We start from the raw sequence: 26585 nt of genomic DNA, 5'->3' as shown, positions 1-26585 counted from the left end.
GGTATCAATCAGCTGGTCAAAAGTTTAAAATAACCCATATTGGGTTACCTAAGTGAACCAAAGATCCCAGAATTGATATTCCTCCACTACTGGAAATCACATCCTCTTATCATGCTGCATAGGCGGCTGGCTGATTTTAGGGGAACTGTATTGCAGGAGGGCTGGGGTTTGGATCCCCAGGCAGCTCCCTCACACCACCAGGATCTTGTGGTAATATAAGCTGAAAGGTTAAAAATAGAGCTACATATGAAGCCTTTCCTTGAGAAATAGATGTAAAGATTTGATTGAAGGCTTAAGGCTAATCACATTGTTTTCTTTTTTGTTTTTTTAATTTTTTTTTAACTAGAGAAGAGCTAAGCAGTTGCTTAAAATGTGATGAAAAGAAGAACCTATGAAACATCCCCAAGGAAACTAGTCGAGTTCTGTATTGATTTTATTTTTTGAGGTTAATTACTGTAAATAAGCTTCATGGAGAATTGCATAATTCTCCCAAAAAACAAACTGGAAGCAGGGCTATGACCCAGAAGCCACTGCACTTTGCCGTCAAGGTTTCGAGCAGTGTGGGGAGCGAGAGCAGCTCTGCGGGGCTGATGCTGATGTGTTCAGAAGCGCGGCCTTCGCGTCCCGGTGGGCTCCAGAGCCGTCCTGCGGCCCCAGCGTGCCTTCTCCAGGCACGAGCCCTCCCAGTCGCCGGGTGAGCGGCACCAGCGCTCTGCGGTACCTTGGTGGCGGGAGCTGGTGGTTGATGTCCAGGCTGGGAGCAAACAGCTGCTGATATGATTGTTCCTGTTTCGCCTCCTAACCTTGGGAGGGTTGTGGGAATATTTCTTCACCAAGTCGCACTTAATGGCGTTTGGTGCAGTACTTCCACTGCAGCAATGAAGGAGTGGTATTGTACAGAGGTGGTTTAGAAATTCCCATTCTTGCTCTTTGTATTTATTGAAGGATATGGGGTTCGAAGTGGAGAAGACTTTGCTACCCGAGGAGAATGGAAAAGTTGGCTATTTGACTGGGAGCAGTTACAGGCATAGATATGCAATATGTTAATAAAGTAATTGTGCTATGTTGCTATAAAGAGGATGGCTTCATTATAAAATTCTTGTTTTAATACTGTCATTATAGCAGATGTATAGCATATGAACTAATTTGCATGCAGATAAGGAGGCTCTGACAGCTTGGTGGCATAATTACTGCATAGCATACAGCTCGCGAGTGCTAGGAGCTGGAGCTGTTACTGGAGGTGTGCTCATGGGACTAATTACGTTGGCTTTGTTAAATTTAAAGTAGCGTATAGACGAGAAAGAGACCCCTCTGCTGTGCTCCCTGCTATTATGTACAATAAGTTAGAGAAGCCTTGAACTGCTGCAGCCATTTTAAGCCATGCAAATACCGAGATTTCAGCACCTCCCAGTGCAGCTGGAGAATAGACTTTTATTTAACCAAGTAACCTGTATGAGGTTTCAGACAAAAGGTTTTAAAACTGGTGTTTCTGTGTAGTAGGTCTTTTGCCTAAGTGAGCAGAACTGTAGCTGCAGTGACTTTGTTTTGTTTAGTACCTGATGAAAGCAGGTGCTGAATATGTAGACTTAAATTGTTGAATGGACTCTCTCTCCTTCTTCCACATAGCGTACCTATCATTTTTCTTCGCCATATCTTTTAGTGATTTGTCTCCACTTAATTTCAGGCATATTTCTGCTTTTTTTTTTTTTTTTTTTTTTTCCCCTCCTGCTTTGACTGTGTCTACAGGTTCTGAAGACCTTATTAAAGAGGTTCCTTTATGGACTTCAAAATATTTATTTCATTACCAGGCCGTCATAAACTGAAAGCACTTTATTTTCCCCAGGAAATCAAGATAGTACCACAAGAGATATTTTTTTCCCCCTCTTGTCCGATTAGCTTCCAGAGATGGCAAGAATTTGTGAACGCGCAGCTGACTTGGATTACGTAAGCCACAAGTTGGCAAGCAGTATAGATTTAATTCCCCTAACTTTAAAACAAAGTATATATCCTATTGGAAGTGCCTGGCGGTGTTGGGCACGTGGGAAGCCAACCGGAGGGTGTGAGTTTTCTCTCGCCAAACTGTTCTGCGGTGCAGCAGGCGATGCACGGTCACAGAGCGCCAGGAGCCGCTGGGATTACGGGCTCCGTCGGGAAGGGCGGTGAGAAGGAAACGTCTTCCAGTGTTTTAATATATCAATTACTTCAGGATAAATGTTGCAAAGTCCCTGTATCTGTTTCTATAGTGGCCCACATTGTTTAAATATTAGTATAAATATTTGCTTACACCTTTTTGTTTTATGCTAAATGTTTACCCAGGTATTTTGTTTTGCAAATTCTGAGCTCTTCCTTGTGTGAGCTGCTTGCGTTTTGTTAATTTGAGAATATTAATAGCCTGCTGGCGTTACTGTCAATTTGGAGCATATTCTGCAGAGTGAATATAGTAACGGAATTTCAGAACGGTTGGTTAATCTTATCAACATTCATTATGCATTTATTAATAGTAATTACAGCCAGAGTGTTGCGTTTGGAACTTTTTGGTATCAATCAGACAAGTTTGCTTCTTTGATTTTTTTTTTTTTTGAGAAAATTATCATTTTCCAGGAAATTTTGTATGTGAATACTTAAAAAATGATCTCTAATAAGTCAGAGAAGGGGTACTGGAAAAACGCCAAACTTAGCGAGCAGTTTTCAACAAAAGTCTTTTTTGTTTTCCATGTCTTTCCACACAGGCAAAACAAAAAGGGGAGGAAGGAGGGAATCCCTCTTCAGGCAAAGATTGTTAGAGCAGTTTTATTATGCCTTTTTCCATAGCACGTCACAGATTTCAAGGCAATTTTTGCAGGTTATTCAGACAGTTTTAATGTAGTGTTGTAGGCATATTGTGTTTTTTTTTTTTCTTTTTTTGTATGTGCACCTTCATTTTTGGTGCTGAATTTGAGGTGCTTAAAAGTCAAACTTGAGTTTAGTTTTTAAGCGATCGGGAAGGAGCACAGATCTTTTGAAAATCTGTTCCCCCTTTGCTCTCCTAAGCTGGGCACCCAGCATTTCCAAGCACATAATCAAATTTTTTGCTGCCATTGGGGCTGCAGGCTCCTCCTGGTAACTTTGGGATGACCTTTTAACACGAGTCCTTTAGGTCCCTTGCAATCATGTGCATAACAGAAGGGCTATAAGAGCACCTCTGCACCCCATACGTTCAGTGTCCTGCACTGGGGTTATAAAAACTCACTCTAGCATCATATTCTGTCCAATGGTGACAGATAAAACATGTGCAATCAGCTTTTAAGTGGTTATAGGCATCCCGAATGAAAAACCTCATGATTGGGACTTCAGTTGTGTAAATGCATTGCTTAACTTCAGCTTTCTTCACCCTTAGACTATATAGCACAACAGTCGGCAGATTTTTAGCATAAAGCAGAGAACGTTTCTCCTGTTTAGAAGGCTTGTAACTAACTGGGATTGATTACTTTTTTGCAAGAGTCTTCAGCATCAGAAATTAGTGACTAGAAGGGCTGTGAGAAGATCAGTAGTGCACAAACCCAGAAGAATTTGCAGATTGGTGCAAGAAAGGAAAAAAATAGATGTGAATTCCAGTTTTTAAAATGTAGCAAGCATGTTGTGTGTGTTTACTGAGGGCGAGGAATGACTCCTGCAGAGCTATTCTACTTCAGGAAACATTTTGAGTATACATATTTAACAATCTAATAATGCAGTTGTATAAAGTCTTTTATATATATTTAATCAGTTATGAAAATGGTATTTGGTATTTGAGTCTATTCTGCAAAGGTCAGCTTTTCACAGTTATTTTTCTTTAAGTTTTTAGTTGTATTTTTAATGTTTTTCTGACCCCACAGTCTGTCCTCTCCTTCCTGTTACCCCCGCAGCCCCAATTGCAACAGCATGAATTAAGGGCAGGAGGCTGGCATTAACCTAGATCCCTTGGGTTTTAGCAGTACAAACCAGCCTGGATGTTCTTCTAAACATTCAATATGGTCTTTTCCAAGCAGGAAGAGAGAGGGTGGGACTTGGTCCTTGTTTAAGAACTCGGAGGATAACAGGCTCTACCTCATGCTCTGCTAGGTATCAGATTAGTGCCGGTGAAGCGACCAGCGACAGTTGCAATGTTCTGCCCGAGTTTCAACGCACTTCTAATTACAGCAAACAATGCTGTAAACTCCAGAGGTGATAACAAAGCCTGGGCCCTTGTGTCAACAGAGCTGCAAAGGGATAATGCATTCCTGTTCTGCTCCACCGTTCCTTATTTGTATGTTCATGGGTAGCTAAGCTTGCCCAACCATGTCATGCTTGTTTCCAGTGAACTGGAGAGGCGAGATGTGTACAGCAGTGTAGATTTGTAGTTTTATCAAGGCTATTGAGTATTTTCCATCTCCGTTCCCTTTGGGAGATGTGTGAGGAGGGAGGCAAGGGTGGGAGGCTGTTTTCATACAAGAGCTTCAAAAAAAACTTGTTGCATGGAAGATGATAGCACATTTTTAGTCCTCTGCTGTCCCGTGACAAACTCTCTCAGCTTCTGAACCTGAGCTGTAATTGAAGTGAGTGAGCTCTTTAAAGCAGCAGTTGTTTATATTACACAAATCCAATATTCACAAAATCAAGACTCGGAGCAGATAGTGCAAATAAGTGAGGGACTGCATTGAAGATGAGCTATAAGCTTGCCATAGGAAGCTCTTGCTGATCAGCAAAGGCTATCTGTTCCCAGCAGTTGTGTGCATTACTCAGGTGTTCTCCTGTATCCTCCTAACCAAGATATTATCCCACCTGCAGAAGATGAAGTGTTCTGCTATTTAGTCTCTGCACATGAACCAAGGTAGCTCTCCAAGAGGCAGGTAACTCACATTACTGCATGGGTTTGGTTGAGCAGGAGAACCTTTACAGACATCAGCTTTCCTTTTCCTTCAGGTTCTCTAAGGAGAGAAAAATAACCTTCCAGCAGTCAGTCACTAGTAATACCTTGATATCTGGATGACCTGACAAATCTGAAGTAGATGTGCTTCTTAACGCAGATAAGTCAGAATTGCCCTACTGGCAGATCTGGTCCTCCCTTAGCTTTGGTGGAGGCAAGTGGTGTCTGTTGGGGCAGCACAGCACGCAAGGACTCAGGACCTGACATCTTCTGCACCCACTATTTCTCAGTAGAAGAAGTAGGTAGAAACTGACACTGTGCTGGTCTAGTGCTCCTGTAACCTGTGAGGAGGAGTGTCCTCACCTGCAGTTCCCTTTCCCTCGTGGGTGAGAAGGTTAGGACGTGACCCCAAGGTCCAAGTTGTGTGTCCAAAAGAGAGAATAGCTTCATTCTTATGGCTGTGTTAGTTGTGGGCTGAAGGTACGTTTCTACCAGAAATACCCATTCCAAGATGCAAATTCAGCCTGCAGGAGAAACTCGCTGAGGTTTTCCGCTGCCCTGAACTTTCGGTGAGAAGAGGCCAGAGGAGAGACATAATCGGTATGATACAAAAAGCAGAGAGTTGTTCCCTCCAGTCGCTCCCATTCCTGTCTGAGAGGTACCAGCACAGCACATCCAGAGGCCAAAGACAGGAGTCAGGGAGGATGGGCAGCCTGGTCATCTTGCTTCCAGGAGATTGTAAATTAAGGACCATTTGGAAATTTTTCTAATCTTAGATCCTGTGCTCTTGTGGGGGACTGTGTGTGGAAAGGAGGAGAGAATTCCTTTTAATGGTGTGAAAAAATACATCCAGTATACTTCCAGTATAATCTCATGATACACTAGGCCAGAAGAGAGCTACAGCCCTGCACAAAGCTCAGAGCTGAAGAGCACAGACATATCATTTCCTCCATCTCTCTCTCCCCCGCTCCCCCCAAAACGTACTCTTTCAGTCTTCTGTTACTAGCATTTATCTCCCTGGACGATAATCGTTGTACACAGCTGTTTCCAAGGTTATACAAAACATCATTTAAAATTAGTTGGTATTGTTTACATTCAAATGCATCCACTGAGGGCTTCCAGGCTGTGCTGCCCAAAGTGATGCTGGGAGGATGAGCTAGATGCGGGAGGTGGCCGAATGTACGTGGACCAGGAGGGCAAGGGGCATTTGCAGGCCAGGAGGGAGAGAGAGCAGGATGCAGTCTGGGCATGCAATACTGTGCTTATTGATGTGAAAACTTGGCACCTCTCAAAGATTTAAACACTTAATCTGCAGTGTGACTTGCTGTAAAAACCTGAATGAAGAGGTGAGCATGTAGGTCTGTCTAAACTGTCGAGTGATGATTACAGTTGTGCAAAGATCCTTGGCTAGATCTGCAGTTGTGCTGCTCATAACCTAGCTGCACAATCTCCTGCCCTTGGCAAGCTGCAGCACCTCCCCTACCAAATGTATAAATACTTGACTGCTGAGCTTTCTCCTCAAGTGACTGCAGTGTAGATATACCCTTTGTTAAAACTCCTTTTAAAAAAGAGACATGCTCTAAACAGATGAATGAGTTGGCGTGGATGCATTAAAAAAAAAAAAAGTCCTATTCTACCAGCACACTCTAACTCTGACATAATTTAGAACAACTCTACCCTCCTCCTGAAACTTCTCCTATGCGATTACAGCGTTGCCAACTCTTGTGATTTGCAGACTTACAGAGGAGACCCTGAAAGAGGTCTTTTAGCCCATCCCTGTGCCTCAAGGCGAGAGTGACCATGCCTAGACATCGTCCCTGAAAGATTCGATAGGGAGGGTCGCTTTTCTGTCCCTTCGTGGTTTCAAAGAGATTGACCATGAGGCTCAGATGTAGTTGCCAGCAGGGACTCTTGACTGACTGTTACCTTGAACACTGGTGGTACATGCCTTGGGTGCACCATCTGTTACCATCCATTTACTCCACAACATGGCTTTTTGTTGATGGAGACTGCGGAAGCTGTTGCCCTGAAAGTAATAAAAGCAGAAAGAAAAGAGCATGACCCCTAAAATAACTGTATACCTTGAATGTCACAGAATTATTTTTAAGGCCATCTTTTTTATAAGGGTCTATCTTGATTTTTAAGGAGGGAAGGAATGAACTTTTTTGGAGAGCTATGCTGGATGCTGGGGCTGCCGATGCTACAGATGGGCCTGGGACAGCTTTCAAAAGAGCCAGCTATTTTTCTTTCAGTAACATCTGCTCTCCAACAGCCCCATACAGCGTAATTTTAGAGGGCATCAACAAAGTAGATGGGTTAGGGATGTTGAAGATATCCCAACTGTCTGCTACTGCAGAGCCAGTCCTCCTCCAAGCCCACACTTTTTGTTGCTGAACTCTCTTGAAAATGTGCCTCTAAGTGTTCCATAATACAGGAGAGCATCTGAAAATCTATTTTTTACCTAGATGTTTAGATAACACCCAAGGGATCTGAAGTCCTTTGCATGGGAACAGCATATGGGGAAACAGGATGTCATCAAGTAGCCTGTCTGTGAAGTTCCTGAGCTGTGTCTATAATACAGACTGTACAAAATAAACTTATAAACATCTCATTTTCCTTTGCACTACAGTTGGGCCTGGGAAAAGGGACTGGAAGTGTTGCCCGACTGAGAATGAGCTCTTTCATAAATCCAATTATAGAGTTATTATGACTGTTGCAACCTGTCTAGTATCTATACTAGTCCAAATTAACTCATTCTTCTTCGTAAATTCACATATTGTGGTAACTGTGTACCCATGCTCTCCAAAAAGATCAGGAGTGTAAGCTAAGGCCATTAAATAATACCTTAAATAGCCTATAGATATTTTCAGCACTTGAGCTTTAATTGGTATCGTCTCATGGCCAGGTGCATACTTCCCATTGATGCTAATAGGAATTATGTACACGCACCGGGTGGGGAATAGATCAGGAAGTCAGTTGTTTGTCCTTGAGGGACACTATATCTTGGTATGTGACAAGCAAGAGTCACAACTGACGCCATTCACTGTGAACCATTTCTGCCGAATGACAGTGATGTGCGTGCCATGGAAAGCATCTGTTTAGATTTGCGGTAGCAAAAGGTTCTCATTAATCAACAAAGCTATCTTAAAGTTACACTCTTTAAAAGCAGGCAAGTTCATTCTTGTGCATTTATCTTGCAGAGAAATTCTGAATCCAAGCTTTCACTGATCGATTGCTGCATTAATTATGCACAAAAGGTTCAATTCTGCCAGCCATGTTCACTTCGAATGTTGCTTTAGTATGGGAGGAATTGACCTGCGTTATGCAGGTTGGACAAATTCACCTCCAGTCTGAACTTCTATAAAAGTCTCGAGGGAAGGTCAAGTTTCTGTTATTTTAAATAATGAATGAGATTCCTATTGAGCAAAATGATCCAGGAAATCAACTTCAGCTTTCTGAATAATGGTTGTGTAGGCCTCTAATGGAGCGCTGGGAAGAACTGATGGAGGTAGAAGAGAGATGACTCTCTCCAAGCTGCAGCTCTCAGGCTTCTAACCTTGTGGAGTTTACTCCAAGGAAACATGACTCTCAGTGACTTCTTATGTATTTTGAAGTATGTCTTAGAGCGGTGATTTCCAAATGTATTTAACTTACAGTCTTGACCTGTCCCAAATAAAGTCCTTGTAGTTGAAATGGAGCTACAGCAAGAAGAGGGAAAGCATGGTGTTTGTGTAATAGAGACAAAGTACTTTTTCATGGCTCTCAGCAGTTTTCCCCCCACCTTCCCCCACCTTTTTTTTCCCCAAGTGGATGTTTGGAAGTATTAATAATTGCTTTTTCTCTTTCACCTCTGGAAACAGCCTAATTTGGCTTAACAGTCAGAATGAAAAATAATATTTAATGTGATTCATTCATCTAGATAGTGTAAACCATAACTTAAACAAATGGTAATAGTGGTAAGGAAAATGCTGTAGTGAAAGTTTCATACTTCAATTTTCTGGTGAAGGATGAAGTGACCTGAAAGGAGCAAGTGGCAGTTTATCAAACAAATGTGTATTTCCTTGTAATAGTGTGTCATTGGCTCTTTCCACTTATTAATCTTAGAATTCCTAAAAATATATGGGATAACAGATGATTGTTGCACAGAGCTCTCATTTACTTTACCACATGGCCGCTGTGGGAAAGTGCTTTAGCGACTTTGGATCTTTTGCGTTGCCTCGCGAGAGAGCTTCGCCCATGTGTTTTGCTCCAGAAGTCATCTGTTGTTTGCCAGTGTGTACACATAAACAGCTCTTGCCGCTACGCCGAAATATTGAGTCAGCAGCTTCCTCTGATGAGTCCATTGCCAAAGAGCATCACGTTTATCACAGAAGAGCGCCTGATGCTGTTAGCCCCAAAACCTTGTCCACCGGCTGCAAATCATGGGACACAAGTGACCTTCTGCTCTTTGGCTTCCTTGTGAGCTCGGGGCTCTGACTGTCGTGCTCGGTTCCTCTGAGTCTTGTTACCCCTCTGGAAAATGGACATGGCTTCATTTTCCCACCCTGCTGAAGGCATGCTGAGATTTGTGATGGATGTCAGAGGACTGGAGGGGTTATCTTATTATTTGAAAATGCATGTGATTAAATCATGCCACATCTGTTGGGTTCCGCTGACCCTCCTTTTGTAGCTGCACAATTTGCAGGGTTTCTGCTCCAAGTTCTCTTTTGCCTTTATGCAACGCTTCCTTGGAGGGCAAGAGAAACTTTTCTTTAAAATATTGTTCCACTGTCACAAAATAGCACAGCTCTGATCATGCTCTTGAATATTTGAGCTTTATTGCTATGTTTCATTGATGACTTTGTCTAAGTACCCATCTGTAGGTCATCGTGCTTGGAATTTAAACCCTAACAGATTTAGGAGTCGTTACGAAATGTCAGTCTGGTTATCAAGCCTCTGGTTCACAGCGTCTGCTGGGTTTACTTGAAATCGGGTTAGATGTTGCTAGCCTTTGTCTGCCGCGTTGCTCTGCCCCTGGTTAGCCCCTTCGGAAAAGTAAACGTGAAGAAAACATGCTGCTCTCTGCAGCCTGTGGGTCAGCATAGGTTTGCAGGGACGTCCGACACCCCCGGGCCAGCAAGAGCAGGTGCTATGTGGTGGCACTGGGCTCAGGTCCACCAGCCCAGCCACCTCCGAGACTGCATCTGGAAGGTGTATGCTATGGAGCAGCAGACGTCCGTAAGTCAGGACCCCTATTGAGACACACAAAAGGTCTGTTTCTTTGATCCACAAACGGTTTATGGCTGCAAGGCTGCTCTCCTGTAAAACTTGAGCTCGTCTCTAATGTGAACCACGGAAATTGGCACTTGAAACCATTGGGGTGTCTGTAGGCTTTAAAATAAGCAGGTGGGCTGTAGCAAGTGACTCCTGCAGCAGCATCCATCTGGCAGAGAGGCTTTGCCTGCATGAGGTGTCTGAAGGACGAGACGCTGCTCTCAAAGGAGAAGTGCCTCACACTTTGAAAATAAGGGCCAGAGTCGAGGTTTAAACTTTTATTTTTTGATAAGGTCTTATCTGCTCTATGACATCCTTGTCCTGAAGAAAAGTGTTCTTATTCCCTTATAATCGCTCAGCTCTCCTCTAAGTCAAATAACAGATAGATACTTTTAAGAGAATCTCATCTTAGTATTTTTCTAAAGCCTGTATCTGATTTTGTGTTTTCAGTCATTCATTTTGCAGGAATGCACTGATTTAGTAGCATGAGAAAGCAGATTTCTGGGCAAACAGTCTTCTCAGCACCTCAAATCACAATGTCCTACACCAACCATGTCTAAGCCGAGAAAGTAATTGTGTTTTTGAGGATTACTTCCTTATCCTCTGTGTGATGCTGACACAGGTATGAGCTAAAACCTGGTGGCTTTTTTTTTATTTGTCAGGAATTGGATGCGAGACAAGCAACAGCTCATTTTGTTTGAGCTGCCAACCCCTTGCGTGGTGATAACTTTTTATGTGCTGTTTATTTATATTGGATTCAAACCAGTGACTGTGGGGTTTTAAGATACTCTGCAATTTTTCACTATATGAAAGCAGGAGCTGCCTAAGCAGAAGCTGCCTTCGATACGGCACCACGTAGCATCCCATGCTCTCTGTTGGCTGGTCAATGCTATAAGGGCATTGGGAAGCTGGCAAGTGGGTTTAAAATTGTATTTAACGTTGGGAGACTTGCAGAAAATGATTTGGAAGAGGATAATAAAATGGCAAAGTATGTAATGGGATGGAATGACTGTTTTGTGTGAAGGCAAAGCTATAAATACCTGCACAGGGACATTTAAACAGAGAGAGAAGGTATAACTAGGAGTAATCAGATGAAATGAAGCAAAGGCCATTTAATCCAATCACTATGTCAGTGTCCCCAGTTTAAGCGCTGGAGTATTTTACAGGGGTGGCACTTGGCTTCAGAAAGGCAGTGTGAAGCACTGCATGGCTGTTTATCCTGTGAAATTTTGTATGTGATGACAGGAATGGGAGGCAAGGTTTTTATTACTTGTGTACAACTGAAAAAACGTTAAAGTAATTGGAGAAGCTGGTATACATCATCAATAGCTTGACAGTTAGCTATGGGCTGCAAAGGTGCAGAATTATGCGCCAAGTAACCAGGCGGCTTCCTGTGTCTTTAATTAGAAGTGAGGAAAATGTATTGTAACTTGGCTGTTCTTTAGTGTTTTATTGCACTTACAGAACTATGAAGATTAATAAGTTTTCTCTGAGTTAGAGCTGGCGGTGTTGAACCTAAAGCAGAGGAACTGTAAATAGTAAAAGGTTCTATTAGTTTTTATTTCGGTGAGGTAAAAAAAAAAATTAGAATTAATGTATTTGTTTTCTTTTACATTTTAACGCTCCCAATTATCAATAGGGATGAATCCTAAACTCAAACACCAATCAACTTCTGAGTGCTTGGCATTTTTTCAGCATCCTAAGCAGTTACTTAATCACAACATTACAGAAAGTGAACCAGAATATTTTCAACCAGCTAAAGTGTTAGCAATCAGGAGGAAATAACGCATGCTGTGCATACAGAGCTACCGGAGGGGGAAGAATACAGAAATTGGAAGCAGCTAAGAACAGGTAAAATTAAGGGGCAGGATCTGTAGGGAATATTGCCTAAATAGGCATATTGCTGGGTAGATTTGCTGTCTGTTCTAGTCCTTCCCTTGAGTTTTACAGTAAGTGAGTCCATATGGCTACATTAGTACATGTTTCTATAATCTGCATACTTCTTGCTGTGTCTGGTACTCTTCCATTTATTGGTCAGTGTTGAACAGGAAACTGCAAAACTACTAAGCACAGGTCAAGGAGGATTTGTCTGGAAACAAGGCCCATCTGAACCAAGGGCTGGCGAGTGGGCAGGCTTCTGTCTTGCCAAGAAATGAAGTGGCACAGGGGACACGTGGCTTTCTGACAGTGTGCGGAGGTTATCCCCGTTGGAAGTCCGTTGCCTTTGTAGCATTTCACGGCTCTAGGCTAGGGAAGAAGGTATACCGTGGAGAAGATGCCCCCTGTGTACGTTGCTCAGCGAGCAGACTGTTTTTAAATAACTGTATTGAGGTCCTGTGGAGGTGTGATGGGATGCTGTTTTGTTTAAAAATAAAGAATAAAAAAGGCATCCAAAAAACACTCTTTCAGTCTCTCTCATGCTCAGAGTAGATGAGGTCGCTGGAACAAACTTCAGGTAATGGCTCAGAGATAGGTGTGCAGGTTCTATATGGCATCTTCTTCCTGCGGCGGAATTTTACAGAGATTAGACTAATGAGCTGATCCAGTTATAGGCACATGCTGTTAGGTGAGCTGTTTTATTAAGACTTTTAACTGCAAATTAGAGGCCTGCTAGAAGGGCAATTAAAGTCAAGAGAAAGAGTTTTATATCACACCCAACCAGGGATGACCCACATTGTGTTGCACTTATCTCAGCAGCACAAACAGCCTCCAAAGACAAACAGCGTGGGAGGTAAGTAATCTTTGTTGAAGCGGCTGAGCTATTAGACATCAAATAATCTCCTATTTATTGCTATGAGTTTAAAGTGCAGGATATACTTTTGTGGATATATGCGCCCATATAGAAGCAGATGTCAAAAACTGACATTGTTCTTGAATAAAATCTGGATTGATACATTGCAGGTGTTTGGTCTGTGTTGGTTACTCAGTTTCACAGGAGTTTAATTGCAGTGCCTGTTCATAGGACAAGTCTGAAGTCTTAGAATAAAACAGATAATAGGATATCTTGTTTTGGGAGACTAGTATTTTTTAAAATCCAAGTTTTAAGGTGAAGAAAGGTTTTTCCTTCCGATATTTGGGACACCTTGTATAGTAGAGCTGTTGCAGGAACCAGGCAGTTTCCTACAACAGGCACTTAAAGAATACTTCAAGTATTCCCAGAAAGCCTGTGAACTCAGCTTACCTGATGTACGAGGTGTTGCCTCTCTCTTTCTCTGTGGTGTGATGACACATCTTGAAGGAGTTCACAGTGCGCCTGGCCTCAGCTGCCGTCTTGGCCTCCCTTCTTTCCCAAAGCTCTGTTCTTTCCCAAAGACAAAATTTTGACTGAAAGGAACAATGGCAATAATTTTTACATAAAGAAGGTCTTTTTGAAGTAAAGATGTGTCATGGCTGCAGCATTATCTAGGCTTCTAAAAACATATATATGAGAGAAACTGAAGGTACAAATGTGAGGATATAATCACCCTGTTAATTCACTTTCAGTAATTTCACTTCCCATAAGTCACACAGATACTTACACAAATTGCAGTTTTGCTTCATTTCTTTGCCAATATTTAAAAGCAGAACATTACAGTGCGATCTCATTACTATGGCTTTATTGATTTACAAAATTACACTTTATTACACTAATCCATATATTAGCAAGAATAAAACTGCATAGTTACAGCTAAGGTGGTCTTGCCAAGTAGGTATATAGTTTGCCTTTTCATCGGTAGTTCACAGTTTAAATTAGTGGATGTCATGCTCTTGGACTATGTGAATGACATTAATAGCAAAGTCATTAGTTCACAAAGTCTAGTCGTCTTCATGGGTCTAGTCGTCCCCCCTTCGTTTGGGGGGGGGGAAATGTGGGAAATGAGAGGGATTTTGCTGCAGGTGTCTGGTGAGGTAAGAGAAATTGCTTGAAAAGAGGGCTCCAGAAAGCTAGCTGCTGCTGTTGCTAACACATTTATTGCTTATGTTTTATTTTAGGCCAGCATGCTCTTTTCCTGTTTGTAGGAAAAAGCAAACAAATCCTCGGTAACCACTATACTGGGAGCAATCATGCTGCAGTGAAGCAGTCAGTGGTACGTTCCCGAGTCAGGAAGGTCCTGCAGTATGTGGAATATTTGGCACAGATCCTGAAACAGGGGTTTGAAGTGGTGTTCTCGGGGAGTGTGGCAGTTACGGTACCCTTGCTCTTCTCTAGTCATTGGGAAATTATTTTATCTTTAAATCAGTATTCCACATGGCTTATGTAGCCATGGCACGGTAATTTCCTACATACAAATGAGCTTGCAGACTCTCAAAGGCTCAAGTTATTTTTGTCCCTTTTGGTCTGTTAGGCTCTGATGCTGAACTACAGCATTTCCTAAATCCCATTGATTTCTCTGCAATTGGGTTCCCAAATTCCTTTGAGAGCCTGTGCCCAGCTGATTCCTGTGCCCGGCGCTCTACAGCGGAGACAAACCCCCTTCCTACCTCCTCAAAACATTGCGAGGGTAAATGTGTTACAGACCATCAGCCTTCCCATTCGGTGGCAGCGAAGGCCACGGGAATGCCCAAAATAGATTAAAAAGGACAAAAATAGCTTGCCGCCTTGGGGGCGTAGAAACTGGGAGCCACCGCTGTGGCCGAATCGTTTCGCAAGGGAGGATCGGCGCAGGCAGCGCTTCCCTAGGAGAGAAGACGGGAGCGACGCAGCCGGACGCGACGTGGCAGAAAGAGGTGGTGGCTTTTCCCCGCGACGAGGGGTCAGTAACGGTCACCAGAGCAGATGGGAATCTCCGAAGCTCCCGCGGCGGATGCAGCTTGGGCCCCCTTAAGTACCTGGAGTCTGCTGGGAGCCGAAGGGAGCTGATACCAAGTGCTTTGCACAAACCCATCTCCCCTTGTATATATATATGTAAAAAAATCTCTTTAGAGCACAGCCACCTAATGCACTGCTCTCCGAAATGTGTCTGTGGAAAGATAGGTTTGTCTTGGCAGCTTTTTTCTGGCTTTAATCAGTCGTTCCTGCTGACCACAGTAACGGAAATGTTTTTTGTACTGCAGCTGTCTGTATTGCCAGGAAGAGCCTATTTCTGCGCATGCCTCATTAGCAGAGCTGTGAATTAATTTCTGGCGACAGACTGCATTCTTCCTCAGACTGAATTTCTTCTCTGCCACTGCGATGCTTAGGTACTGGCCGCATCCTTGTGGTTTGTTGGTATCGAGGACAGATGATGCTTAAAAGCTTAGCATGAGTCTACAGAGCTTCAGGGTTTCAGGGGGAGGTAGTATTTATAAATTGAGCACCTTTGACTTGCAACAGATCAGGTCTCTCTGGAACTTCCATGTTTTCATGCGTTGCACCTACGAATTGCAGCCTCTAACTACTGTAGCTAAATGGGGACAAGACGCTCATGTAACCGATAACATGACAGTGTCCAAATGCGGTTTCTTTCACTGCTGTTGGAAAAAAAATATATCAGTAGCCTTAATTTGGATAACCTCTAATGTCAGCAAGATGAAGTACATCTATGCACAATGTTTTCTTGCAGATAGGTTATGCTTTATTTCTTGTGAATGTAGCTAAGGCTATTTCTGATACTGTGCTGCAGATAAGTTCTGGCTTAAGCCTGGCGGCTAATCAGGTTGCTCATTCCGGAAACCCAACAGGTTGTTGCTGCCTTCTCCGCGGGCCATCAGCAGATCTGCAGTTTGTCCTGCCTTCGCGTTATCTGGCATGGTAGGTGACGGATGCCGGAGAGCCAGAGCAGGCTTTCCAAATTATCCAGAGACGAGAGAAGAGGGTGACCTCTAACCATTGTGCAGAGGGGAGAGAGACTGTTTGCTTAATATGCTAGTGCCTTGGCGGTTCAAAATATTTTCAAGGTAGAGGATGAGAGGAGTCTCTTTTTGCTGAATGACCAGAAAAATCAGCCTTCGAGAACTCCGGCTAGGGCAGCATCCTTCCCCCTAGCTAGCCTGCAAGCAGCTTCTCATCGACCCCCTGCAACAGCCCTTGGCGTTGCATCTTTGTGAGTCCCTGCGAGCTTCTCATTAAAACCTTATTTACTACAGCTTCATTCACCTGTGGTAACTACCGGTGACAAAAGTGCATAGAAAATATCATTATACCATCTGTAACGATTGACTGTGTGTGAAAATTTCAAATTATCTGCTGTTTTGGGAGAAGCCAGACGGTGGAGATGAGATGCAGTTTTCTGCAAATGACGTGCGGTTTGATTAGCTGCGTTTTGGTGGCTCGCTGTATCACCGCGACCAGCCAGTGGAACTGGGTAAGGAGTCTGCAGAAATTACAGCTTTGCAAATGGGAGCTGGAGGTGGTGTGCACTCAAAAAGTCAATTCCTAAATGACTTGCTAGAGGCTGTTTAGGTGCACAGTGAAAGAATTACTGCTCGAGAACTGTTTTTCTCTTAACAAGACAGTAATTGAAGTGACTGTGGCCCCTTTGAAGTCTTATTCTCAGGTTACAATAAGCAAGATTCTGATTAATTTAGCAGCAGGGCGTCAGTGGCTATTAACAACTTAACATGAGGCCCTGGTAGATTGATAAGGAGATAAACAGCCCTTGAATCACATATTAACAATCTGGCCATACTATAATTGAAGCTCACGTTGGATAATTGTCAGCATGGTTGATAGGCAACGTAACAGCTGTAGTTACTTGTCTTTTAAATGGACACTTATATTATTCAGAATAATAGTTGGCAGGCATTGGTACATCTGAGCCACAGTCCAGCTATTCTAGGCATACATGACAAGCTTTAATTTAGGTAGCTTCCAGTGGGCCATGCATGGGTAAATGCCCCTGTCTCCCTGTGCGGTTTCTCGGGTGCACTCTCCAGCCCACGCCGAGATCCATCTTTTGTGGCTAGAGCAGTAATAGTGCCTGAATCCACCAGGACGTAGCTAGTTGGGGTGGGATACCAAAGTGAGAGCTGGGCGCTGGGCTGGAGGGCAGACGGTTCATCCAGCACCCAGCCACCCATGTTATACCTGGTTTTGCTTCCCTGGACCAAGCGAGAAGGTGAAACCTGCGATGCTAACCAGTAGCTTTTTTCTTTTTTCTTCCCCTCCTGGATTGCAGGAGTTTTAAGCAATTCCAGTGCGAATTTGATGTCTCTAACTAGTTTTATATATTATGGGACGCTTTGACCAAATATAGGGGAAGTTTACCAACCATGCGAAGAAGGAGTCAGTAACCACCCGATTTCTCCTCCTTGTTGTAGCATTAGCAATTCTGAGCAAGTCACGCAGTAGGACATAGCTTAGATTGATTAGCTAAATTGCTACCTAATGGCAGTAAGATTTGATGCCACTTAATATTTCAATGCAAGCATGGCAGGCAGGTTAACGAATTCAAATACGATTGGCTCCCCTTTTCTAATGAAATATATAACTGCTGCTTGGGCTGTCGACAGAATTCATCGTGTTCAATTAATTTCTGCCGTTAGCAGTGGTACGATTTGCTATTAGTTCTGATAAAGTGCACAGCCAGCTCTGTAGTCCTTTCCTTCAGCGATGACCATCCTGGGTGAAGGATGCTGAAATGCGTTTTAAAGGGGGGAGGGGAAAAAGCTGTGCTTTGCACATAATTAAATCCCATTAATGACGAGAGACTTAATTACAGTTTCAAGTTTATCGGCTCCAGCGCTAGCGTGCAGCCTGGCGTGGTGCACATGCTGCCCGGTAGCCAAGCAGTTGTTTGAGGCGGTGGAAGAGCTTGGGCTGGAGGGTGCAGCTTATTTTTAGCATGCCGTTCCTGAGAAAAGAAGCCGAGTTTGCTTATGTGCCTCTTTGCTTTTCTTTTCTTTCACCCTTTCTTTCTTGCCGCCCTCTCCCCTGGCCCCCCCGGCGAAGCAGCCCTTCTGGCTTTGTTGTAAGTGTGGTTTGTAATCATTGTACACATCCCAGATGGTTCATGCAAACTCTTTGAAATGCCATCTGCCAGGCGTGTGTCCAGCCGGCAGCCTGTCATTCTGCTGCAAGAAAAACGGAGGCGGGTTCTCCCTTCCCCCTGCCTCTCCGAATCGCGTTCGCTAACGCTCGCTCAGATGCGAGGCTGGATAACAGCCCCAGCATCTGCAAGCAATCTCGGCTCTAGACAGCAACATGGAAAGTTGTTGGGTTTTTCGCCTTCTCCCAGATAAGATATCCGAGCCAGTGTTGTTTTTATTTCTCCCCTGTTCGTTGCCGGAGACCGATGTGAGGTGACAAATGTTATCTCCGTGATGTAATGTTTTTCTTTTGCGCCGCGGCTTGGCGTTTCTAATGCATTCAGTGTGTGTTGCAGGCGAGCGTGCTGATAGCAAGCACATCTGCGAGTTTTCGACTTGAACATATTCAGGAAATTAAGAACACTGAGATGAAACAAATAGATCCATTAAAATGGCTCAGAGGAATTATGAGAGATATAATTGTCATGTCAAATAGGCAGCCGGCACTAGTAAACCACTGACTGCAATTTCACCACTATAAAAATTCAGAAGGAAAAAAAAAGATTAATAAATACTCTCTGTGGGAAGATACAGATAAAGAAAAGGAGAGGACTTCAGAAGATAAGTTAAATGAATCCTGAAGTTTGATTTTTCTGTCTCGTGTTGTCAGTTATTGGAAAAAGTATGTCTCAGTCTTTGTAATTTGGCTCGCATGCCAAATGGCTCGGGGTGACGTTTGATGGATGCATTGGATGAGGAGCGTTACAGAGTCTAATTTTTACTTCTGTTGTGCTCCAGGCATGGGATGACTGGAGCACATCCTTGAGCGCACTTAACTGCAGGAGCTGCTCGTTCTTCTTCCTCCTTTCCTCTTGTGGTCCTGGGTTATGGCAAGCTGACAGGGGTGGCAGAACCCCGATGCCCCGGTGAGGGTCGCTGCAGCCCGAACACGTGCAGCAGCGTGGGTGCTCAGGGAGGAGGTGCTCCATCTGGGCTGCGCACTTTCGTCCTGCGTGCATGCTCATGCCGGGCAGGTCCTGCCTCCCTCAAGAGGGAAACACAGGTCCTGGGGTGCACAGTGCAGGCCCAATATTTCTGTGGTCTAGATCTGTGAAAGATGTCTGTCCTCTGTTACAAGCTAGTTGGTAAAAGTTGCCATGCTCTTACTGTAAGAAGCCAAGAATACAAAGAATGCAAAATTGACTCTTTTCAAACAGGAAAGAGTAATTCCGCTAATAGGGTCAAGATATCTATCGCCATCTCTATTTTGCTCCTCTTCCTCCCTGCACTCTTTCATGCAGATTCAAGAGAAGGAATGAGAGCAAACACCACGGGAGTTTGTAGAATAACTAAAGGCTGATGATAATTAAGAAGAGAGCGTACCTATTTCAGAAGAATATGTGGAGGACATTGGAGGAAGTGGATGTCTATGGGGGAAATGAATCTAGCGAGAGTGTCTTGAGGGTGTCACTGCCAAGACTGACCTCTTGAACAGCTGCTCACATGAGCTGGGCATAAGCAGACTTTCCGCTTCCCTGGCACTTGAGAAAAACATTTGCCAGATGCAGACGTGGTAAATTAATGCCTCACAACTTTTGAGAGCTGGAATCTTCCCAATTAGTTTCCAGAAGCTCAACTTTTTTATTCTTTCTTCAGTCCTTTTGTGGAGGGTTTAAGAAATTGTATGTATTGAAGAGGTACTGCCCAGGGGCCCAAGAGTCCCTCAGAAGTGAAAAATCATGCTTCATTAAATATTAGGTATGGCCTCTGTATCTTTAAAGTTATTCCCAAGCTGGCAGATTGGTTGTGGCCACAGCACTTACGCTCCTCCAACCCTCTGATGCTGCTCCTTCTTCTAAAGTTCAGTCTCCTGAACTATCTGTAAATCTGTCATTTATATTTAATCTCAGATGCAGAGAGAATCTAGCCATCTCCGAGCCTCTGGAGTCATGGAAAATAAAGGCTATTGAACAGAAATTGATCCTAATCAATTAAGCAGTGCTCAGTGACCTAAAATGCAGTGGCCCAAGCCATCTCAGCAAAAAGTCATGACATGACTCATCTTACACTGTGCTCCAAAGGGCTATAAATTGGTCAGAAGGGAAAAGACTTTCAGAGCTGGCAGGGTAGCAGTGATGAGAGCCCAGTTCTCCATGGATACTGTTTAAATTGTCAAGCGTAAGAGGGAGAAAGAGCGGTACAATGTGAATTATTATTCAAAAGGAGGACTGTTTCTTGAACTGAGTTAAAGCTTACAGGTGAACTTCTACAAAAAAGTTTGTAGGTTGCGTTTTCAGTGTGTGTGCGTGAATGGTGTAACGTGGTGTATCAAAACTGTTTCACGGTACTTTTTAATGCTGTTAAAGAATAATAGCATAAAGACAGGTCAAGCAATGCGAAAAAACAAGGGAGAAAAGATCTTTGTCTATGATGTGAAAGAATAGTTGATGAGATAAAGTGATACAGAAATAAGGGAAGCTGGAAATAAGTTGTCAGTCTTATCTAAGAATACGCAGCGCTATTTTACTGAAGTAGAAGTGCGACTGTGCTAATGATGGGAAGGTAATTGCTGGCAGGCACTGAAATCTCCCAGCTGTCTTTCAGCATGTGATCCAAGAGATCTCTGCAAGAGAGCCTTTCTGGGAGTATCAAAAAAAATGTGGTTGGGTGGAGCAACTGGTGAAACCAGCTAAAATTGTGATCTAAGTCTTGTTTTGTTTTTATGTGGGCCTCTTAACTCCTACTTGGACTCTTAACATTGCTTTCTGTGTCACTCACTGAATTGTATTTTACAGATGCTGTTACATCTTTAGAATAATGATTTATTATCCCTTGTAACTCTTGATAAGAAAACAACTTTATTAACATGCTTGTTCTTCCTTTCAGGCACAACTCGCCCTCCAAGAGAAGGAGAAGTGCCTGGTGTGGACTATAACTTTCTGACTGTGCAGGAATTTCTGGAGCTGGAGCGAAGTGGGACCCTTCTGGAAGTAGGAACTTATGAAGGTATGGACTTCTTTCTCCTGCTGTCTCTCTTTTGCCTTTATCTTCCCTGTGTATCTGTCCTTCATCGCCTAACTGTGTCTCAGGATGCAGCTACGTGACACACTGCTTCTGGCTTTTTTTTTTTCCTTGGATAATTACTTCTAACTTGGATAATGTAATGTTTTGTTTTGTTTTTTTTAAACAGCATAGCTTTACAAACAGTAGTGTTGATACAGCTAGGGGGCACTGGAATATCACTGGGGTGAGAGCAGGGAAAAGATAGCTTTGCCTCCCAAGAAAGCGCGTTGTGTAACTAAACCTGCAGTGCATTAAAAACTCCTTTTGAGGTATGTTTTTTTTTTTTTTTCCTGGAGCACATTTAAGTGCATCTCTCTGAGAAGCCAGTTAAAATAAACGTATTAGAGTTTTGGAAGTCCTTCTAGTCCACTTTAGCTCACGCATGTCATGTTTCCGTTTGCAAGAAGTGATATGGGTCTTGTCATAATTAAGAGGTATTGAAAAAGCCTGATTCTTGCAGCCTTTCATAAGAAACATGGAATACATTTTAAAAAATCCAGACTGCAGCCAAATAGTTGATAATCTAGAAAAGTCGTCATCAAGTATGAACAAAAAAGATTGTGACATGTGGTTTTAGTTTTTTAGGCTATAAAAAAAAAAAAAAAGTCCTGAAACTCTTATTTGCTTAGCCTACTTCTTTAAAACTTCCCTTGCAAGGTCACCTTTAAACCTGGCGCTTATTCCCCACTACAAACAATTGCGATGTCAAACCTGGTTTGCATGAAGATGCTAAATGTATAATTTGGATTCGCTCTTCCCCCTCTCTGAGTTGATTAGCTCCATCAGCTCCATTGCTACTGTTCCAGCAGCAGCACTTCTCCAAAATGAGCTTTTTCCTCTCCATGTTTCTAATTATAACACTAAATTAGTTTTCTTTGTCATGGTGCTTGAAATAGATCAGCTGAACTGCCTCGCCATTACTCCCTGATCCTGTTTGTTCTGATGACCTTTCCACTTGGAACAGCAAAATGAGTAGCTGTCTCCAACGGCTCCTGGGACATGCTGGGGATTAGTTTTCAGGAGACGCTGTACCCATCTGGGACAGTTATAACACGGTCGTTTCATTGCTTACATGACTATATGCAATGCCAGCTAAACGGTTCAGATTTCATGGGCTACTCTTTTCAATTTCTGAAGATGAGGTTGATTTCTCATAGGTCTAATGGATATTTCATTTCTGTGGGTGATAGAAGTGTCTGAAGTTTGAGGGACTAATTTTTCAGAAGTGCTGAGAAGCTGCTTTCCCTATTGACATCAGTGACATTGGTACATAGTGGTTCTCGAAAGCTGGTCCACAGAAGGAAAAATCAATAAGAATAAAGAAAATAATGATGATGCATGTGCACACACATGCATCAAGACACATTACTATTTGATTGTAATGTGAAATAAATAATGTTCATTTTTCACTTACAGCTTCAAGAAATTATTTTGCTGCCTTCTGAGATTTCTTTAATGACTTTGTTGTACTATTTTGGAAATCCTATTTTTCAGAGTATTGATTAAGACAGTGTTGATCTTGATTATATCTTGGAATATAGCGTTATTCAATGCTGCAATAACTAGCGAATTTGAAAAAAAAAAAAAAAAAAAATTCTCCAAAAACAGAGACCACAAAGTTAGGCTTCTAATGTCCAAGTCTTTATTATTGCCAAGCTTTATATTCTGAGGTTTAGTTTTGATTTGTTTTAAGCTACGTTTTGCTGGCTATCTTTTTAATGTACTGTCATGATAAAGCTGATTATACTTCTGACCCTACCAGTTATACCTCATTCTAAACTGAGGGTATGGAACTCAGCAAAAGGAAATATTCGACTATTTCTCTCTGGAGAACAATAAAATAATACCTTTAATGCATGGCTTCTATTATTAATAATGCTACTTACTGTACCAGGTGGAAGTCAAACAGTTGCAAAGATGAGATTGCCTTTGATTGCAATGTAATTAGGCAATTTAGAGACCAAGGAAGGTGAATGCTGCAAAATGGAGAGTGGTGATGTTAAATGGGAAACCTCTGTCACCTCCTGTTAACTCCGTGATTTTGTGGGATTGGATGAGGTGACCAGGGCTGACAGACCCTGTGATGGCCAGAGTAAGGCAGAAACATTTCAAATTTTGGGGAAGAATGGGGGAAAGATGCAATTGCCTTCAGCTGCAGCCAAGAAAACAGGGGTTGGATAGTGGGACTGCAGAGCCCGGAAAGAGTCAAACCAGTCCCAGGTTATCCTTCGCTGACAGTTTTTAAGAACAAGTTAGACAAAGAGTGGTCCACATACAGTGATCCTGTTGGGGAAGAGCATCCCTGGAGGAGTTCCCAATATTCCCAATATTTGTGATTTTATAAGCTGCAGATGGAGAGTTTTGTGTGGCCAGCACTCACAAGCTCATGTGGCTTAATCAGGTTGGTGGCTTGGAGCAGGGTGATTTCCTGGGGTCCCGTCTGGCCCTTCACTTCTAAAAGTCTACGTGCAAGTTGGGAGGGGACGGGGGTTTGCTCTGTGTTTCTTTTGCTATATTTCGGTAGCTTGGGAGAAAGCCTGACCAAAATCATCAAGATAAAAGTTTTAACTTTAGCAGATGATATTTGTTTGCTTTTCAAAGGCACAAAGCCACCCAGGTGCTAGCACTGTCACTGGGAAAAAAACAGGTGGAAAAAATGCAACAGTGAGCATTTGCTTAATAAAACTCACTGAGAACTTCAGCGAAAAGGGATTAGAAAATAAGGAGCCTTCAGAAGAAGGGCGATATACAGGACTTTGATGTTGATATAGATACGACTGATTTGGAAAGAATAAAGGACGAACAGAAGAGAACAGTTGGAAACCATGAAGTAGTGGGACAGCAGATCAGGTTTTGAAAGAAAAAACCCTATTTTGAAAGCATGGCAACTGCGAAGAGAGAAACTGCAAGCTGAAATCACTTTGTTGTTGTTGTTGCTTTAAGATATTGCTTTTCAACCATAAAAGCTAGAATTTCCCCCTTTTTTTCCCCCTTAATGAACCCAAATTTTCATATGGTCGCACGACTCCAAGAGCTGGTGCTTGAATACTGAAAGACCTGCCTAAAACTGTGAAGCTGCCCCAAAACTGGTGCTTTTTGCATCACCTGCATGCTGGTAAAACTGGATGAGACACGCTCAGGCTAGTTAGTCATTCCAATTGATGATACTCATTAGGAAGGAAAAATCTTTTTAGAGTGAGCGTTATTTGGGCCGTCTGGTAGATAGGGAACCATGATAATTGTGATCTTAGGCATTTATTGACTGATCCTTCAGGGCATAAAATACTGATGGATGCATGGAAGTAATTGTGTATGTTACTAATTATTCAGCAATTACTTTTGCGTTTGAATTGTGGGCTCTGGCAGGGACCCCAAGGGAATGCTGTTTTGGGCAGAGCCACAGCTTCTAGGTTTTATTCCCATTTCTCTCACAGCTTGCTGAATGGCCTTGGGCAAGTCAGGTAACTGCCTTATACTTCAGGTTACTGGCTTGGAGAATATTAAAACAACAGTTACTTCTCTCTTCATTAAAATTTCAGCAGATAACCTGTGCCTGCAGTTATCTCCTATTGCAAATATGAGGGGGATGGTGGAAGCGATGATATTTCTGACTGCTGTGCTGCGTGTTCCCGGTGAAGATGGGCACCGCGCAGAAACACACAGGGAGATTAGTCTGGCAGCCACATTTTGCATGGGGATGGCTCCGTGGCAGTGGGATCTGGCCAGGCGGTCTTAACGAATGCCTGCACAGCACTTAATGATCCTCAAAAGAAAAAGTGCTGCACTTTATAACAAGTGAAGGGTTATTACATTTTAGAGTATTATTGTCAAGGCATCATCTTTCATTCGCAGGACAAGTGTTATGTGATTGCCAAGAGAAGTAGTAAGTAATCTGCATTAGTCTCATGACTAAGATGTAATGGGGTGACTTGCTAACATTTTTAAAATGTATGAAAGTGGCTACTGTAGACAGGGTCTCCGATTGTGGTACTTAATGAGTATAATAAATTACCTTAACAGTGCAGTTAGAATTTCAGTTGAAGCAGAGAGGTGTATTTGGCAACATGCTTCAAATCAAGATGCCTTTAGCCTAATTTATCCGATGTGCTAGTTCCACTTGGGTTTCTGTGCATTAACCCTGCTCCTCCATCTTTTGTTAGCAAAATGGTTTTTTGTTGCTGCTTTCCTGGTGTCTTTGCAGTCTGTGGGTCTCACCAGCTTGGTGCAACCTTGAAATGAGTGCCGTGTCCGTGGCAGGCAAAACACGGACAGGAAGACTGGGAGAGCAGGGGTGGCAGATGCTGTGGGTGCCCATGCAGTGGAACAACATGTTCCGCTTAATAAGATAAGATCCGCTTATTAATGTCTCCAAACTGCAGATTGACTCAATAAATCATTGAACGCCATTGCAATATATCATGTTGAATATCCACCTATTAACATCTGTGCCCTGTGGAAAGATTCCTGTCCTACCTTTGATGCTTATGCTTTGGTTTTCTTTCTTTTTTTTTTAGCCACTGGTGAGGAAGAAAGAAAACACGTTTTTGTGTATGTGCGTGATTACCAGTGTTAAACATGAGCATTGTTATATTGTTGTGTATCATCTAGTAACAATGCTTCATTCCGCAAACAGCGGGAATGGTAGCTGAGTAACTATTTTCTCTAAAAGCAAATATTCAAATATCTGACAGATTTTTCAAGTGGCATTGAATTTCCTATGAACTTTTCCTGTTTTGAATTTCTGATTGGTTTCTCTGTGCGTGCTTTCAATAAGAAGTTTTCCAATGTGAGATCTGTCTGCAACTATTCATTGGAAGTCCTGCTTTTCTTGGTCTATCTTAAAACACCAAGCTTGGTGGTAGAGGTCGCTCCCAAGCACATCTGGCAAAAAGGATTTGTGAGTGGGCTGGTTATTTCTTAAGTTAGATTTCAGGTCATTTCAAGTCATTATTTACTCTCTAACCATAGGCTGATGTGTTGATTAACGGAGGCTGCCCTCAGTAGCCAGCTGATGGATGGCAGCCAGGCACGTTTCAGCGTTGTTGCTCGGGGTCAGATGTGCAGGAGACTCTCTCTAGGATTAGCTACGCTTCTCCATCAGATGTTATCCTGCTCCATTGGCAGCTGCTGGTCTGCCACATCTTCTCTGCAGCAGCCATGCTGCAATTGGCTGCTGTATCCTATCCAACTCCACCCTATCAAATTCCCCTTAAAACCTCTCAGAATGCAAGACACAAACACGTTAAGAACATCATGCAACAGCGTTGACTCGTGATGCCAAAGAACAGTGAGGAGAGGTTGGGATGTCAGTGCATGTGCTTTCCGCTCTTCCACCCAGCAAGTGCTGGTGGCGGGGGGAGGAAAGAGAAAGTGAGCATGGTCCTATAATCTGAGGTCAGGGATGCTGGGAGCCGGGGAAGCTGCCTTGGAGGTCCAACCCGATACCTCTGGCTCGCACAGGAGGTTAAATCTCAGTGGC

General features: G+C 43.0%; 1 protein-coding gene across 50 annotated transcripts in view; it reads left to right on the top strand.

The window, feature by feature from the left end:
- MAGI1 (membrane associated guanylate kinase, WW and PDZ domain containing 1) overlaps window positions 1–26585 on the top strand; it is a 351119-nt gene that overhangs the window by 240069 nt on the left and 84465 nt on the right. For all 50 annotated transcript variants that reach the window (XM_068906871.1, XM_068906858.1, XM_068906855.1 and 47 more), the window contains exon 3: window positions 20930–21049. In XM_068906871.1, coding sequence (XP_068762972.1) covers window positions 20930–21049 — 120 coding nt within the window. The remainder of the gene's footprint in view (window positions 1–20929; window positions 21050–26585) is intronic.

The sequence above is a fragment of the Struthio camelus genome, chromosome 14 (genome assembly GCF_040807025.1).
Source record: "Struthio camelus isolate bStrCam1 chromosome 14, bStrCam1.hap1, whole genome shotgun sequence".
NCBI lineage: Eukaryota > Metazoa > Chordata > Aves > Struthioniformes > Struthionidae > Struthio > Struthio camelus.
The sequence above is the reverse complement of the archived record's forward strand: the minus strand, read 5'-3'. Positions and strand labels throughout refer to the sequence as shown.